The sequence below is a fragment of the Panulirus ornatus genome, chromosome 56 (assembly GCF_036320965.1).
Source record: "Panulirus ornatus isolate Po-2019 chromosome 56, ASM3632096v1, whole genome shotgun sequence".
NCBI classification, from domain to species: Eukaryota; Metazoa; Arthropoda; class Malacostraca; order Decapoda; family Palinuridae; genus Panulirus; species Panulirus ornatus.
Window position 1 is genome coordinate 22827649 of NC_092279.1, and position 15473 is coordinate 22843121.

At 39.6% G+C, this 15473-nt stretch overlaps 1 protein-coding gene across 2 annotated transcripts in view; it reads right to left on the bottom strand.

Annotated features, from left to right (window-relative positions):
* Positions 1-7507: 7507 nt before the first annotated feature.
* Positions 7508-15473, bottom strand: part of LOC139766015 (golgin subfamily A member 1-like) — a 60989-nt gene continuing 53023 nt past the window's right edge. The window contains exons 13-14 of one of the 2 annotated variants that reach the window (XM_071694104.1): positions 13216-13333; positions 7508-7650 (exon numbers count right to left, since the gene is read on the bottom strand). In XM_071694104.1, coding sequence (XP_071550205.1) covers positions 7640-7650; positions 13216-13333 — 129 coding nt within the window. In that variant the 3' untranslated portion in view covers positions 7508-7639. Of the gene's footprint in view, positions 7651-12331; positions 13334-15473 lie in introns of those variants that run through there. The other variant, XM_071694103.1, reaches the window with a different exon arrangement.

Below are 15473 nucleotides of genomic sequence, written 5' to 3' on the forward strand. Positions count from 1 at the left end.
GCATTCAAGTTCAGGGATAGGGAATTATTCAACATGCTACTCTCATCACACTTAAAGCCAAAACTAAGTTATGCGTCTCAAGTTTTGTCAGTAACCTAAAGAAGCATAATGAACTAGGAGAGAAGGTCCACAGGAGAGCAACAAAGACAGTACCAGTAATAATGGCCGGGAAAAGGACAAAAGAGATTGATGATGCAGACAGTGAACAGCTGTTCAAAAGATGTAGGAACAGGAAAATCAGAAGACACAACAAGAAATTAAGCAAGTAACTTGTTAAAAAAGATGTAAAGAATACTTGTACAGTTAAAGAGTGGTGGAATAATGGAGGAAAATAACTGAAAGATATGGTTAATGTAAACTGCAAACACTGAGTGAAGAAGATGCAAGATAGTAGAAAGCTCAGCAGATGGGGCCACAGGTGTGCTACATACCCCACCCCCCCATACATTAGAAATAGGTAAATACACATAGTTTCTTGTCCCAGTGATGCCTAAATAGCAACGAAGTATTTCTGTAGTAGTTTCACTAAGTTTCACTTGGAGAAAACTTTGTACCAGTGATGCCTATATAGCAAAGAAATATTTTGTAGTAGTACCTTTAAGTCTCACTTGGAGAAAACTTTCATTTCAGGAAACTAAATATGCAACCTCAACTCATCCACAGCAATTATATAAATGTGTCTATCTGTATTCAACATACTTAACATCATTTTTTAGTTTTATATATCCAAGCAGTTACACAAAATACCACCCTTACACTATTATGTACCTTAACTCATATAATCTTTTTCTTTTACAAAAAGCCATTAACAAAACCATGGTCTTCAGTGTAAAAACTGCCAAGAAGAGAAGTGTTTTTAAGGGCACAAATCAAAGGTTAAAACAACTGAAACACTCTATGTGCCACCTTTGGCTGCACAATAGTGTACATGACAAACGACTGCCTTTCCTCATGCTTTAACTTACATGTTTTCATCAGTCATAGGATTTCCAGCATAGTAAATCTTACTACACAATGGCAATAAGTTTCCATTTTCATCATATATATATATATATATATACATATTTTTTAAAGGGGAAGTAAATGTTTATAGTTGTGTTACTGGAGTGATAGTTTTCATACATGGTGCTTTGACAAGAAAATAGTGAAATTGGAAAAAATGTAGCTTAGACATTGAAGCTTATTGATACAGTGGTTAAATTGATGAGAACTACTATTGACGTTTGTGTAAATAAATTATACATTTCCCTTTTCCATAGCCAGAGGTTGAACCATTATGTGACATTCATTTTTTCATTTCATTTCAAGCTAGAAGTTTCAGTTTTCTAAATTATTTCTTACATTTTTCATATGTATATATATGTATATGTGTGTGTGTGTATATGTGCATATATATGTGTATGTATATATATATGTATATATACATATATCATCCCTGGGGATAGGGGTGAAAGAATACTTCCCACGCATTCCTCGCGTGTCGTAGAAGGCGACTAGGGGGGCCAGAAATCCTCCCCTCCTTGTATTTTTTAACTTTCTAAAATGGGAAACAGAAGAAGGAGTCACGCGGGGAGTGCTCATCCTCCTCGAAGGTTCAGACTGGGGTGTCTAAATGTGTGTGGATGTAACCAAGATGTGAAAAAAGGAGATATAGGTAGTATGTTTGAGGAAAGGAACCTGGATGTTTTGGCTCTGAGTGAAACGAAGCTCAAGGGTAAAGGGGAAGAGTGGTTTGGGAATGTCTTGGGAGTAAAGTCAGGGGTTAGTGAGAGGACAAGAGCAAGGGAAGGAGTAGCAGTACTCCTGAAACAGGAGTTGTGGGAGTATGTGATAGAATGTAAGAAAGTAAATTCTCGATTAATATGGGTAAAACTGAAAGCTGATGGAGAGAGATGGGTGATTATTGGTGCATATGCACCTGGGCATGAGAAGAAAGATCATGAGAGGCAAGTGTTTTGGGAGCAGCTGAATGAGTGTGTTAGTGGTTTTGATGCACGAGACCGGGTTATAGTGATGGGAGATTTGAATGCAAAGGTGAGTAATGTGGCAGTTGAGGGAATAATTGGTATACATGGAGTGTTCAGTGTTGTAAATGGAAATGGTGAAGAGCTTGTAGATTTATGTGCTGAAAAAGGACTGGTGACTGGGAATACCTGGTTTAAAAAGCGAGATATACATAAGTATACATATGTAAGTATGAGAGATGGCCAGAGAGCATTATTGGATTACATGTTAATTGACAAGCGTGCGAAAGAGAGACTTTTGGATGTTAATGTGCTGAGAGGTGCAACTGGAGGGATGTCTAATCATTATCTTGTGGAGGCTAAGGTGAAGATTTGTATGGGTTTTCAGAAAAGAAGAGTGAATGTTGGGGTGAAGAGGGTGGTGAGAGTAAGTGAGCTTGGGAAGGAGACTTGTGTGAGGAAGTACCAGGAGAGACTGAGTACAGAATGGAAAAAGGTGAGAACAATGGAAGTAAGGGGAGTGGGGGAGGAATGGGATGTATTTAGGGAATCAGTGATGGATTGCGCAAAAGATGCTTGTGGCATGAGAAGAGTGGGAGGTGGGCTGATTAGAAAGGGTAGTGAGTGGTGGGATGAAGAAGTAAGATTATTAGTGAAAGAGAAGAGAGAGGCATTTGGACGATTTTTGCAGGGAAAAAATGCAATTGAGTGGGAGATGTATAAAAGAAAGAGACGGGGTCAAGAGAAAGGTGCAAGAGGTGAAAAAGAGGGCATATGAGAGTTGGGGTGAGAGAGTATCATTAAATTTTAGGGAGAATAAAAAGATGTTCTGGAAGGAGGTAAATAAAGTGCGTAAGACAAGGGAGCAAATGGGAACTTCAGTGAAGGGCGCAAATGGGGAGGTGATAACAAGTAGTGGTGATATGAGAAGGAGATGGAGTGAGTATTTTGAAGGTTTGTTGAATGTGTTTGATGATAGAGTGGCAGATATAGGGTGTTTTGGTCGAGGTGGTGTGCAAAGTGAGAGGGTTAGGGAAAATGATTTGGTAAACAGAGAAGAGGTAGTAAAAGCTTTGCGGAAGATGAAAGCCGGCAAGGCAGCAGGTTTGGATGGAATTGCAGTGGAATTTATTAAAAAAGGGGGTGACTGTATTATTGACTGGTTGGTAAGGTTATTTAATGTATGTATGACTCATGGTGAGGTGCCTGAGGATTGGCGGAATGCGTGCATAGTGCCATTGTATAAAGGCAAAGGGGATAAGAGTGAGTGCTCAAATTACAGAGGTACAAGTTTGTTGAGTATTCCTGGGAAATTATAGGGGAGGGTATTGATTGAGAGGGTGAAGGCATGTACAGAGCATCAGATTGGGGAAGAGCAGTGTGGTTTCAGAAGTGGTAGAGGATGTGTGGATCAGGTGTTTGCTTTGAAGAATGTATGTGAGAAATACTTAGAAAAGCAAATGGATTTGTATGTAGCACTTATGGATCTGGAGAAGGCATATGATAGAGTTGATAGAGATGCTCTGTGGAAGGTATTAAGAATATATGGTGTGGGAGGCAAGTTGTTAGAAGCAGTGAAAAGTTTTTATCGAGGATGTAAGGCATGTGTACGTGTAGGAAGAGAGGAAAGTGATTGGTTCTCAGTGAATGTAGGTTTGCAGCAGGGGTGTGTGATGTCTCCATGGTTGTTTAATTTGTTTATGGATGGGGTTGTTAGGGAGGTAAATGCAAGAGTTTTGGAAAGAGGGGCAAGTATGAAGTCTGTTGGGGATGAGAGAGCTTGGGAAGTGAGTCAGTTGTTGTTCGCTGATGATACAGCGCTGGTGGCTGATTCATGTGAGAAACTGCAGAAGCTGGTGACTGAGTTTGGTAAAGTGTGTGAAAGAAGAAAGTTAAGAGTAAATGTGAATAAGAGCAAGGTTATTAGGTACAGTAGGGTTGAGGGTCAAGTCAATTGGGAGGTGAGTTTAAATGGAGAAAAACTGGAGGAAGTGAAGTGTTTTAGATATATATATTTTTGCTTTGTCGCTGTCTCCCGCGTTTGCGAGGTAGCGCAAGGAAACAGATGAAAGAAATGGCCCAACCCACCCCCATACACATGTATACACATACACGTCCTCACACGCAAATATACATACCTACACAGCTTTCCATGGTTTACCCCAGACGCTTCACATGCCCTGATTCAATCCACTGACAGCACGTCAACCCCGGTATACCACATCGATCCAATTCACTCTATTCCTTGCCCTTCTTTCACCCTCCTGCATGTTCAGGCCCCGATCACACAAAATCTTTTTCACTCCATCTTTCCACCTCCAATTTGGTCTCCCACTTCTCCTCGTTCCCTCCACCTCCGACACATATATCCTCTTGGTCAATCTTTCCTCACTCATTCTCTCCATGTGCCCAAACCATTTCAAAACACCCTCTTCTGCTCTCTCAACCACGCTCTTTTTATTTCCACACATCTCTCTTACCCTTACGTTACTCACTCGATCAAACCACCTCACACCACACATTGTCCTCAAACATCTCATTTCCAGCACATCCATCCTCCTGCGCACAACTCTATCCATAGCCCACGCCTCGCAACCATACAACATTGTTGGAACCACTATTCCTTCAAACATACCCATTTTTGCTTTCCGAGATAATGTTCTCGACTTCCACACATTCTTCAAGGCCCCCAGGATTTTCGCCCCCTCCCCCACCCTATGATCCACTTCCGCTTCCATGGTTCCTTCCGCTGCCAGATCAACTCCCAGATATCTAAAACACTCCTCCAGTTTTTCTCCATTCAAACTCACCTCCCAATTGACTTGACCCTCAACCCTACTGTACCTAATAACCTTGCTCTTATTCACATTTACTCTTAACTTTCTTCTTCTACACACTTTTCCAAACTCAGTCACCAGCTTCTGCAGTTTCTCACATGAATCAGCCACCAGCGCTGTATCATCAGCGAACAACAACTGACTCACTTCCCAAGCTCTCTCATCCCCAACAGACTTCATCCTTGCCCCTCTTTCCAAAACTCTTGCATTTATATATATATACATATATATATATATATATATATATATATATATATATATATATATATATATATATATATATATATATATATATCAAGTATGAAGTCTGTTGGGGATGAGAGAGCTTGGGAAGTGAGTCAGTTGTTGTTCGCTGATGATACAGCGCTGGTGGCTGATTCATGTGAGAAACTGCAGAAGTTGGTGACTGAGTTTGGTAAAGTGTGTGGAAGAAGAAAGTTGAGAGTAAATGTGAATAAGAGCAAGGTTATTAGGTACAGTAGGGGTGAGGGTCAAGTCAATTGGGAGGTGAGTTTGAATGGAGAAAAACTGGAGGAAGTGAAGTGTTTTAGATATCTGGGAGTGGATCTGTCAGCGGATGGAACCATGGAAGCGGAAGTGGATCATAGGGTGGGGGAGGGGGCGAAAATTTTGGGAGCCTTGAAAAATGTGTGGAAGTCGAGAACATTATCTCGGAAAGCGAAAATGGGTATGTTTGAGGGAATAGTGGTTCCAACAATGTTGTATGGTTGCGAGGCGTGGGCTATGGATAGAGGTGTGCGCAGGAGGATGGATGTGCTGGAAATGAGATGTTTGAGGACAATGTGTGGTGTGAGGTGGTTTGATCGAGTAAGTAACGTAAGGGTAAGAGAGATGTGTGGAAATAAAAAGAGCGTGGTTGAGAGAGCAGAAGAGGGTGTTTTGAAATGGTTTGGGCACATGGAGAGAATGAGTGAGGAGAGATTGACCAAGAGGATATATGTGTCGGAGGTGGAGGGAACGAGGAGAAGAGGGAGACCAAATTGGAGGTGGAAAGATGGAGTGAAAAAGATTTTGTGTGATCGGGGCCTGAACATGCAGGAGGGTGAAAGGAGGGCAAGGAATAGAGTGAATTGGAGTCATGTGGTATACAGGGGTTGACGTGCTGTCAGTGGATTGAATCAAGGCATGTGAAGCGTCTGGGGTAAACCATGGAAAGCTGTGTAGGTATGTATATTTGCGTGTGTGGACGTGTGTATGTACATGTGTATGGGGGGGGGGAGGTTGGGCCATTTCTTTCGTCTGTTTCCTTGCGCTACCTCGCAAACGCGGGAGACAGCGACAAAGTATAAAAAAAAAAAAAAAAAAAAAAAAAAAAAAAAAAAAAAAATCAACACAATAACTAACGGCTTATGTACTGCAAGTTATGGTTTTACAAAAATTACATACGTAAAAATATCATTCTGTTCATTTAACAAGCACTAATAAATAACTATAACTGCATTGCAAATAAAATTTCTTAATGAAAAGCACTCAACCTGCTTAGTACAAATGAAGTACGAACTTCAGATGATGAAAACCAGCATATATCTGCCAGTTCTCTCCTATACTGAAACACATTACATAAATAGAATTTGCAATATAAAGGCTTCAACATGCTTTATCTAATGTCACTCAAGCCTCTTTTCCCAGTTTCTTAATTCTCTTTTACTGAGGGTACACAGTAAGTAATTAAAAAAAGCAAATAAGTGTTTTTGACTAGTTGCATGATGATCATAGCATAATCAAAATATATTCAAATACAATTCTTATCATCTATGCACAAAAATTAGAATTCCACAAAAGGAAGTTTACTTTCAATGTGGAGACAAAAAAAGAAAAAAATTAAAAAGTAATACGTACACTGCCACTTTTTTGGTTTATCAAGATCAAGACTAATAAATTCAAGTCTACGGGGCAATTAAGTTTTCTAATACATGGAAGTACGTCTGAATTTGACCAACTTGCAAAATTTGGAAACCTGTGCCTTGAGACCAGGTTTACAAAAAGCAGCTCAAACCCAATAAACTGGATGAACATTTCAGTGTTTTCCCCTCTACTGGGTTCAAGTTGCTTAAAGCTACAAAGCGGTCTCCTCTCTTCATAAAAACCCACCAACTAACAAGTGAGATGATTTGAATGCAACCATTCTATCACCTATTGGCTTAAGTTACCACCAGTTACCTCCACTCAGAGGTATATCTTTTTACAGTTAATGAAAACAAACCAGCTGGTTCATTCCAGACACTTGCAACAAGGGTAAATGAGTTGGCGACTCCTTGTCTCAGCTTATCAAAAATCTACACATAATAAACACAGAATGTCTATCTTACATGACAAAATAAATTTTCAGTACTTAACAATGAGATGTTGAGATCCATACATTAAGAAAACTGTCAACCAAAGGTCATAAAGGGTGAAAGCCATTAAGTTATATATAAGGCTGTTATTATCAGGAGGCATATTAAACATATGGATACTTATCCCAATAACAATGATAATATTCTAATCAACACAACGAACACTTTGAGCAGGAACGGAATACTCAGTTCAGGAGTGATTTGTCATAATTCTGATATAGCTTGAAGATCTTTACCCTGAATTCTCTAAGATTAAGGATAATTCTGACCCACAGTTACTGTACAAGATGCAGTCACCTTATTCATTTGATCAATAGGTTCACTAACCTGCTTCTTTGGTACAGTAGACTTCTCCAGCTTATATACAAGATGAGCAGCACATCTCTTGTTCTGGGGCCATCAAACAGCTGCATCACAGCATATAATAATGAAGTCTGGACAGGAGAACTTCATTCAAGGTCCAATGGTAATCCAGAGAATATCAGTAATGCCCTTAAAAAAAAGTAATGACTTATCAAGAATGTTAGTGCTCAATGTAAATATAAAGAATGCCTTGTTCGCTACTTATATCAACGTTGACACTGGCAAGTTGTTTCAAGACCTGGTGCCTTAAGCCATTTTTGTTATCAACTTATATCATCAAGTACAAACAAATACAATTATACTTAGAATCCTCCCCCCCCCAATATGAACTTTCTAAAGTGGAGAACAAAAGACAAGGTGTAGTGAGGAACTTTGCAAAAGGGCTCATTCTTATGTTGTTGGCATTTACTTCATCAATATGGGGGGGGGTAAAATCATTATTATATATAACACCAGGACCCTTTTTATGATTCTCCTGCAGCTTCAACCTGAACTACAATCACAAACAAGAAATGATGGGTTCCTCTAGAGTGGGGAGTTCCTTGATGCATTTCTTTTCATCTACTGACGATGACACAACCTCCCTTAAAGTGATTTTTCATTTGTGGCATAACCACAAGCTGGTATTGCCAGTAATGCCTATTTTTTCCTTACTTGTTTGCCATTTCCTGTATTATCATGATGGCACCAGAACAGATGAATAAAAGGCCTCATTCACTCACATCCATTCTCTAGATGCTCTGTGTAAAGCAATGAAACCAGAGCCCTCTATCCACAATCAGGCCCCACAGACCTTTCCTGGGTTTCTCCAACTGCTTCAAATGCACGGATTCAGTCCAATGAAAGCATACTACCCGTATACCATACAGCTCCAATTAATTCTATCCTATGCATGCCTTTCACCCTCCTGCACATTCAGGCCCCGAGCACTCAATCCTTCTATCTCAAATATGGGCTTCCTCTTTTTCTTGTCCCCACCACTTCTGACACTCTTTTTTCATACTTGATCATCATTTCCCGCATTAACTAGGTAGTGTCAGGAAGCACACGAAGAAAGACACATCCACACACATATGCACATACAAATACATATTCATATATATACATATATATATATATACATACATACATACATATGTATACATACACATATATATATATATATATATATATATATATATATATATATACACATGTATGTACATATATTTGCTTGCTTTCATCCATTTCCAGTGCCACTCTGCGGGGTAGCACCAGGAAACAGTCGAAGGAAGGCCACATCCACTCACATCCATACATGAGCTATCGAAGGAAGGCCACATCCACTCACATCCATACACGAGCTGTCATGTGTAATGCACCAAAACCACAGCTCCTTATCCAAATTCAGGTCCCCAAAGACCTTTCCATGGTTTACCCTGAATCAGTCCATTGGTGGCATGTTGACCCAGTATACCACATCATTCCAATTTACTCTTTTCCATGCTTGACTTTCACCCTCCTGCATGTTCAGGCCCTGATCGCTCAAAATCTCTTTCACTTCATCGTTCCATCTCCAATTTGGTCTCCCTGTTCCCCCTCTTCCCTGTACTATCATGTACCCTCTTTGTTAACCTTTCCTTACTTATTATCTCCATATGCCCAACTATTTCAGCACACTTGCTCTCTCAACCACACTCTTTTTATTATCACACAACCTTTACTCTTTCATTACTCACTCAATCAAACCACCTCAAACCAAAAATTGTCCTCAAACAATCAATTACCAACACATCCACCCTCCTCTGTGCAGCCTCATCTACAGTCCATGCCTTGCATCAATACAATATTGTTGGGCCTACTATTCCTTCAAACATGCCCATTTTTGCCCTCCCAGATAACTTTCTCTTTCCACACATTCCTCAGCACTCCCAGGAACTTTGGCCCCTCCATCCATATGACTCACCTCCACTTCCATGGTTCCATTTGCTGCCATGTCCACTCCCAGATATCTAAAACACTTCAATTCACCCAGTGTTTCTCCATTCAAACTCACATACCAAATAATCTGTCCATCAACCCTGCTGAACCTGATAACCATGTTTTTAATCACAATCACTCTCTACTTTCTCCTTTCACACACACTTCTAAATTCAGTCACCAACTTCTGCAGTTTCTCACTCAAATCTGCCACTAGAGCTGTTCCATTAGCAATCAACAACTGACTTACTTCCCAGGCCCTCTCATCTCTCAAGAGACTGCATCCTTGCCCCTCTTTCTAGGATTCTTGCATTTACCTCCCTCACCAACCAATCCATAAACAAAGTGAACAACTAAGGTGATATCATACACCCCTGCCACAGACCAACCTTCACTTGGAACCATTAACTCTCCTCTCTTCCTACTCATAAACATGCCTTACACCCTTGATAAAAACTTCTAACTGCAGCTTTTCTCCTACACTATAAATCCTTAAGAACTTTTGCAAAGCATCTCTATCAACCCTATTATGTGCCTTCTCCAGATCCATAATTGCTACATACAAATCCACCTGTTTTTCTAAGTATTTCTCACACACATTCTCTAAAGCAAACACCTGATCCACACATCCTCAGCCACTTCTGAAACCACACTCTGCTCCTCCCTAGCCTGATGCTATGCTTTTGGAAAACAAGAAATGATAAAGGTGAGTAGAGGGTGGTTAAAGTAAATGAGTCTGGAAAAGAGCCTTATGTGAAAAGGTAATGGAAGAGACTGAGTGAAGAATGGCAAAAGGTGAGAGCAAAGTTAGGGGAAAGGGTAAGGAATAGGAGGTGTGTAAGGAAAAAATGTTGGTGTACTTGAGATAATAGTGTAGCATGTGAAAGGTTGGAGGTGGACAGGTAAGAAAGTGTAGTGAGTGGTGGGATAACAGGGTTAAGTTGCTTGTGAAAGAGAAAAGAGAGGTGTATGGCTATTACTTATGGAAGGATGTATTTATAAAAAAAGAAATGTGATGTAAATGGACTGAACCATGGTGTAAAAAGTGACTAAGGGGAATGACAGAAAGGTATGTGAGGCATGGTTGTAATTACCTAACTGTACTGTAGAGGGAGGAAGTTTACACTTATGGGGCCCCATCACTTGAACATGTATGGTGTCTGCATTAACATCTTCAGTCATTTTCTTTCAATCATCTAACTCTCTTAATCTAGAAAAGTAATTCTTTACATCTCTTTTAACAAATTTCTTGCTCAAATTTGTTACAGTATGTTCCTTGGTTTCTCTACATCTCTCAAAAAACTGTTCATTGTTGATGTTATCAATCTGTTTTTAAACTTACCTTAAGGATGTGATTAGAGCCCCTCACTCTTCTCTCTCCCAAGTAGGGCAAATCTAGAGCATCTAGCCTTTTCCTGTAACCCACCTCCCTTCACTCTGGTACATCTTTCTTACTCACCTCTAAACATTCTACCATCTCTCTGTGCTTTTTGAGGTCCAGGAACCAAACATGAGAACCATACTCCAATTTTGGCCTTGCATAGGATATGAACAGCTTGCTAAATATTTACTTATTCATTTACAAGGAAGCTATTATAATACTTGCAGGGAGACAGTTTGTCTCATTTGCCATTCTCTTAAATGCAGTTCTCTTGCAATAGGTTAGGAACGATGTTAACTCTCAAGACTGTTTTGGTTTATTACGCCCGAGTCAAAAAATGGATGTGAGTGAATGAGGCCATTTCCTCATCTGTTCAAGTCTTACCTAGTTAATGTGGGAAAAGACAAACATGTGTGACAGTAAAAAAAAAAAATATTGGTAAATATGCATAACCATGATGACATGTACAACTCATAAACTATGGCAACTTGAAACACTATCACCAAGGTTAACTTGCCACAACTTAAGGGTGATGTAAACAAGACATTCTACATAGAGGTGTGGTTTCCAGTCAACTGCTATAGCTTGAGATAACTATCTACTTATACAAAATGTAAATTTAGCTGTAAAGATTCCCTTTGTACAATCAATTTCCAAGACCATTATTTACGAATATCCCCTTATCCAGCAAAATTTCTACATAAAATTACCTATATAAATGTCGCTTTAAAAAGCTATATCCTACCTGTTGAAAAGTTGGCCACAGTGAACAGGTGGTCTTTTTTACATATCATTATGGTTTTTCAACTATCTTTAACAAAAGAAAAAATTTGGAAGGACAAACCAAATGGCTTTTTCATCTAGTCAGCTAATGCTGAAACCAAATTGGAAACCAATACTTTCAAGGGCAGAAAACATTAAAAACATCCTTACACTCTCGCAAGGAGAGTGTGGAGCAATGCAGGAGGGAAGAACTGTACTAATGATCCATCTCTCTCACGTCAGTCCATGGCCAACATCCATTGCATGCTAAATGCTGAGTCACATCTTGTATACTATCTTTGAAATAAAAGGTTTCTAAGCACATAAACTATGACCCTACTTCACTATAATGTAAAAAGCTCAAGCAAACTGCACAAACTCTTAAAATTCCCTGTTCAATACTATCCTAATCATCAAATAGGGATTAAAATGTTACAATCTTGTCATCGTAGAATTTATAAATCTTATAAGGTATCTGAATCTCTTATGCTGCTTGTTTGTGATGGCAATAATTGTGAAGCACTAATGAAGTTTATTTAGCTCAAGACACTTGCAATATTTATGAAACTTGGTAGAAGTTATAAAATTCAAAGCAATTGCAAGGCTTGAGAAGCTTCTCTAGCTTGCAGGCATTAAGAAACCTGAAACACAAAAACTTCATGAAATCTCTGAAACTGCAGCACTGATCAAAGATACTAAATTGCCAAGTGACTCCTTGCTAACATTTATTTCTTTTACAATATGGCACAAAAGCAAAAATCATAATAACTGATGTGTAAAGAACAACCATGATCACTAGGGAGTATACCTGAGCATTCATATCCTTCATTCTACGCATCTATGTCTTTCTCAATACCACAAATAGTGCATTTTTTAACAAAAAGATCACATGAAAGAGTTGGCTGGTATGATACGTCTGGCCTTACTACATTTTGAAAAGACGTGGTTCACTAGTACCTTGCTACATTAGTGCGTAATGTGATTAGTCAATTCATAATAACCTGGCTTGTGAGTGGAAGGTTCTTAGTGGATGGTGGTTGAGGATGTGATCAATTTCTAAGCAATTTTCATATTCCACTTAACAAAGTCAATGTTCACTCTCTCTCATAACACACATCTTAAAGCAGAGGTCTATGAGGACCACTGCCAAGCATAGAAAATGAACGTAATAAAATTGCCTGGAGTTCTTTAGTTATGGAGACTCTGCTGCCATGGCCATCCCCTTGAGGGAGTTTCAATTGGAACAGGCGTCAGAGATATAGATAGATAGATAGACAGATAGATAAAATAAAAATTGCACAATATAAAGATATATATCACTGACATATATATATACTTTTGGTCTGTCAGAAAAGCAGTAATCAACTTATTGCATGATAATGTAGTTACTACTCAAAAGGATACAATACTAATGACAGTAACTAAAATCAGCAACAAAAATCTTTCATACTTTTCTACTTGTTAATAACAGCAAATCTGGGAGATGGATCGTGAATAGGTGATAGCTGGTATTTCTGGTCCCAGCTGCTGCTATGACCACCACCAAGGGTGTCATTGAGATGAAGGAATTGTCAAAGCTTCTTGACCCTTACCCAAGTTGGGTTTTGACCCGAACCATGACATTTTCCATTCTAGAGTTTCACGCAGAAGCTTCTCTTCATCAGGTGTCATGTGAAGCAAGGTAGCAACAGCACGGGTAAGATGCACAGCCTGAGAGAAAGATTATCACATTTAATAAAAAGGTGCATTTATTGATGCACTTAATTCTAGAATCATTGTATGATACATGTAACATATGTAGTACAAGGCACACTGTAGAAGACAAGTGGAGAGGGCAGGAGTTGAGGGCAGGAAACCCTCCCCTCCAAGCAGAGGAGTGCTCATTCTCCTCAAAGGTTCAGACTGGGTTGTCTGAATGTGTGTGGTTATAACCAAGATGAGAATAAAGTAGAGATAGGTAGTATGTTCGAGGAAAGAAATCTGGAAGTTCTGGCTCTCATTGAAACAAAGCTCAAGGGTAATGGGGAAGAATGATTTAGTAATGACCTAGGAGCAAAGTCAGGGGTTGGTGAGAGGATAAGAGATAAGGAAAGAGTAGTACTACCCCTGCAACAGTAGTTGTGGGAGTGTGTAACAGAGTGTAAAGAAGTAAATTCTTAACTGATGTGGGCAAAACTGAAAGTGAGGATGGTGAGAGATGGGTGATTATTGGTGCTTATGCACCAAGCCATGAGAAGAAAGATCACAGGAGGCAAGTGTTTTGGGAGCAGCTGAGTAAGTGTTTCAGCAGTTTTGATGTACGAGACCAGGTATTAGTGAAGGGTGATTTAAATATGAAGATAAGTAATGTGGCAGTTGAGGGCATACTTGGGGCGCAAGGGATATTCAGTATTATCAACAGATATGGTGAAGAGACTGGTGAAAATAATGTGGAGTTGTGTGCTGAAAAAAGACTGCTGATTGGGAATACCTGCTTTAAAAAGTGATATACACAAAGTATAAATATATAAGTAGGAGAGATGGTTAATGTACATTATGAGATTACACATTGATAGGCACGTAAGAGAGAGACTTTTGGATGCAAATGTGCTGCGAGAATGTCTGATCACTATCTTGTGGAGGTGAAGGTGAAGATTTGTGAAGGTTTTTGAAAAAGAGGAAACAATGTTGTGGAGAAGAGACTGGTGAGGGTAAGTGAGCTTGGAAAGGAGACTTGTGTGAAAAAATACCAGGAGAGTTTGAGTGTAGAATGGCAAAAGGGGAGAGGAAATGAAGTAGGTGGGAATGAGTGAGGAATGGGAGGTATTACGGGAAGCAGTGATGGCATATGCAAGAGATGCATGTGGCATGTGAAAGGTGGGAGGTGAGCAAAGTTGCTAGCGAAAGAGAAAAGAGAGGCATTTGGGAGTGCAAAAGATTGAGAGATGTAGAACAGAAAGTGGTAGGAGGTTATGAGGAAGGTGCAGAGGTTGAAAGAGAGGGCAAATGAGAGTTGGGATGAGAGAGAGTATTATCAAACTTTAGGGAGAATAAAAAGAGGATTTGGAAGGGGATGAATAATGAGCAATAGAAAGAACAAATGAGAATGTCAGGGAAGGGGGGGGGTGGGTGGAAGGGAAATGATAACAGGTATAGATGAAGTGAGGAGGATATGGAGAGAGTATTTTGAAGGATTGTTAAATGTGTTCGATGACAGAGTGGCAGATGTAGGGGTGTTTTGGTCAGAGGGTATACAAAGTAACAGAGTTGGGGAGAGTGGTTTGGTGAAGAGAAAAGAGGTGGTAAAAGCCTTGCATAAGATGAAGTGTGGCAAGGCAGCTGAAGTGAATGGCATTGCAGCTGAATTTATTATGAAAGGGGGTGACTGTGTTGTTGACTGGTTGGTAAGGATCATGGTGAGATGCCTGAGGACTGACGTAATGCATGTATAGTGCCATTGTATATAGGTTAGTGTTCAAACTACAGAGGTATAAATTTGTAAATTGTATGGGAGGGTATTGACTAACAGGGTGAAGGTATGTCCAGGGAATGTTTGGAGAGGAGCAATGCCGTTTCAGAAGTCATAGAGGATGTTTAATTAAAAGAATGTGAGAAATATTTAGAAAAACAGATGGATTTATATGCAGCATTTATGAATCTGAAGAAGACATATCTTAGGGTTGATAAAGATGTTCAGTGGAAGGTCTCAAGCATGTATGGTGTGGAAGGTATGCTGCTAGAAGCAAAGAAGTTTTTATCAAGGGTGTTAGGCATGTGTACGAGTACAAAGAGAGAAGAGTGACCGGTTCACAGTTAAAGATGGCCTGCCGCAGGGGTGTGTGGTATCACCTTGGTTGTTAATTAGTTTATG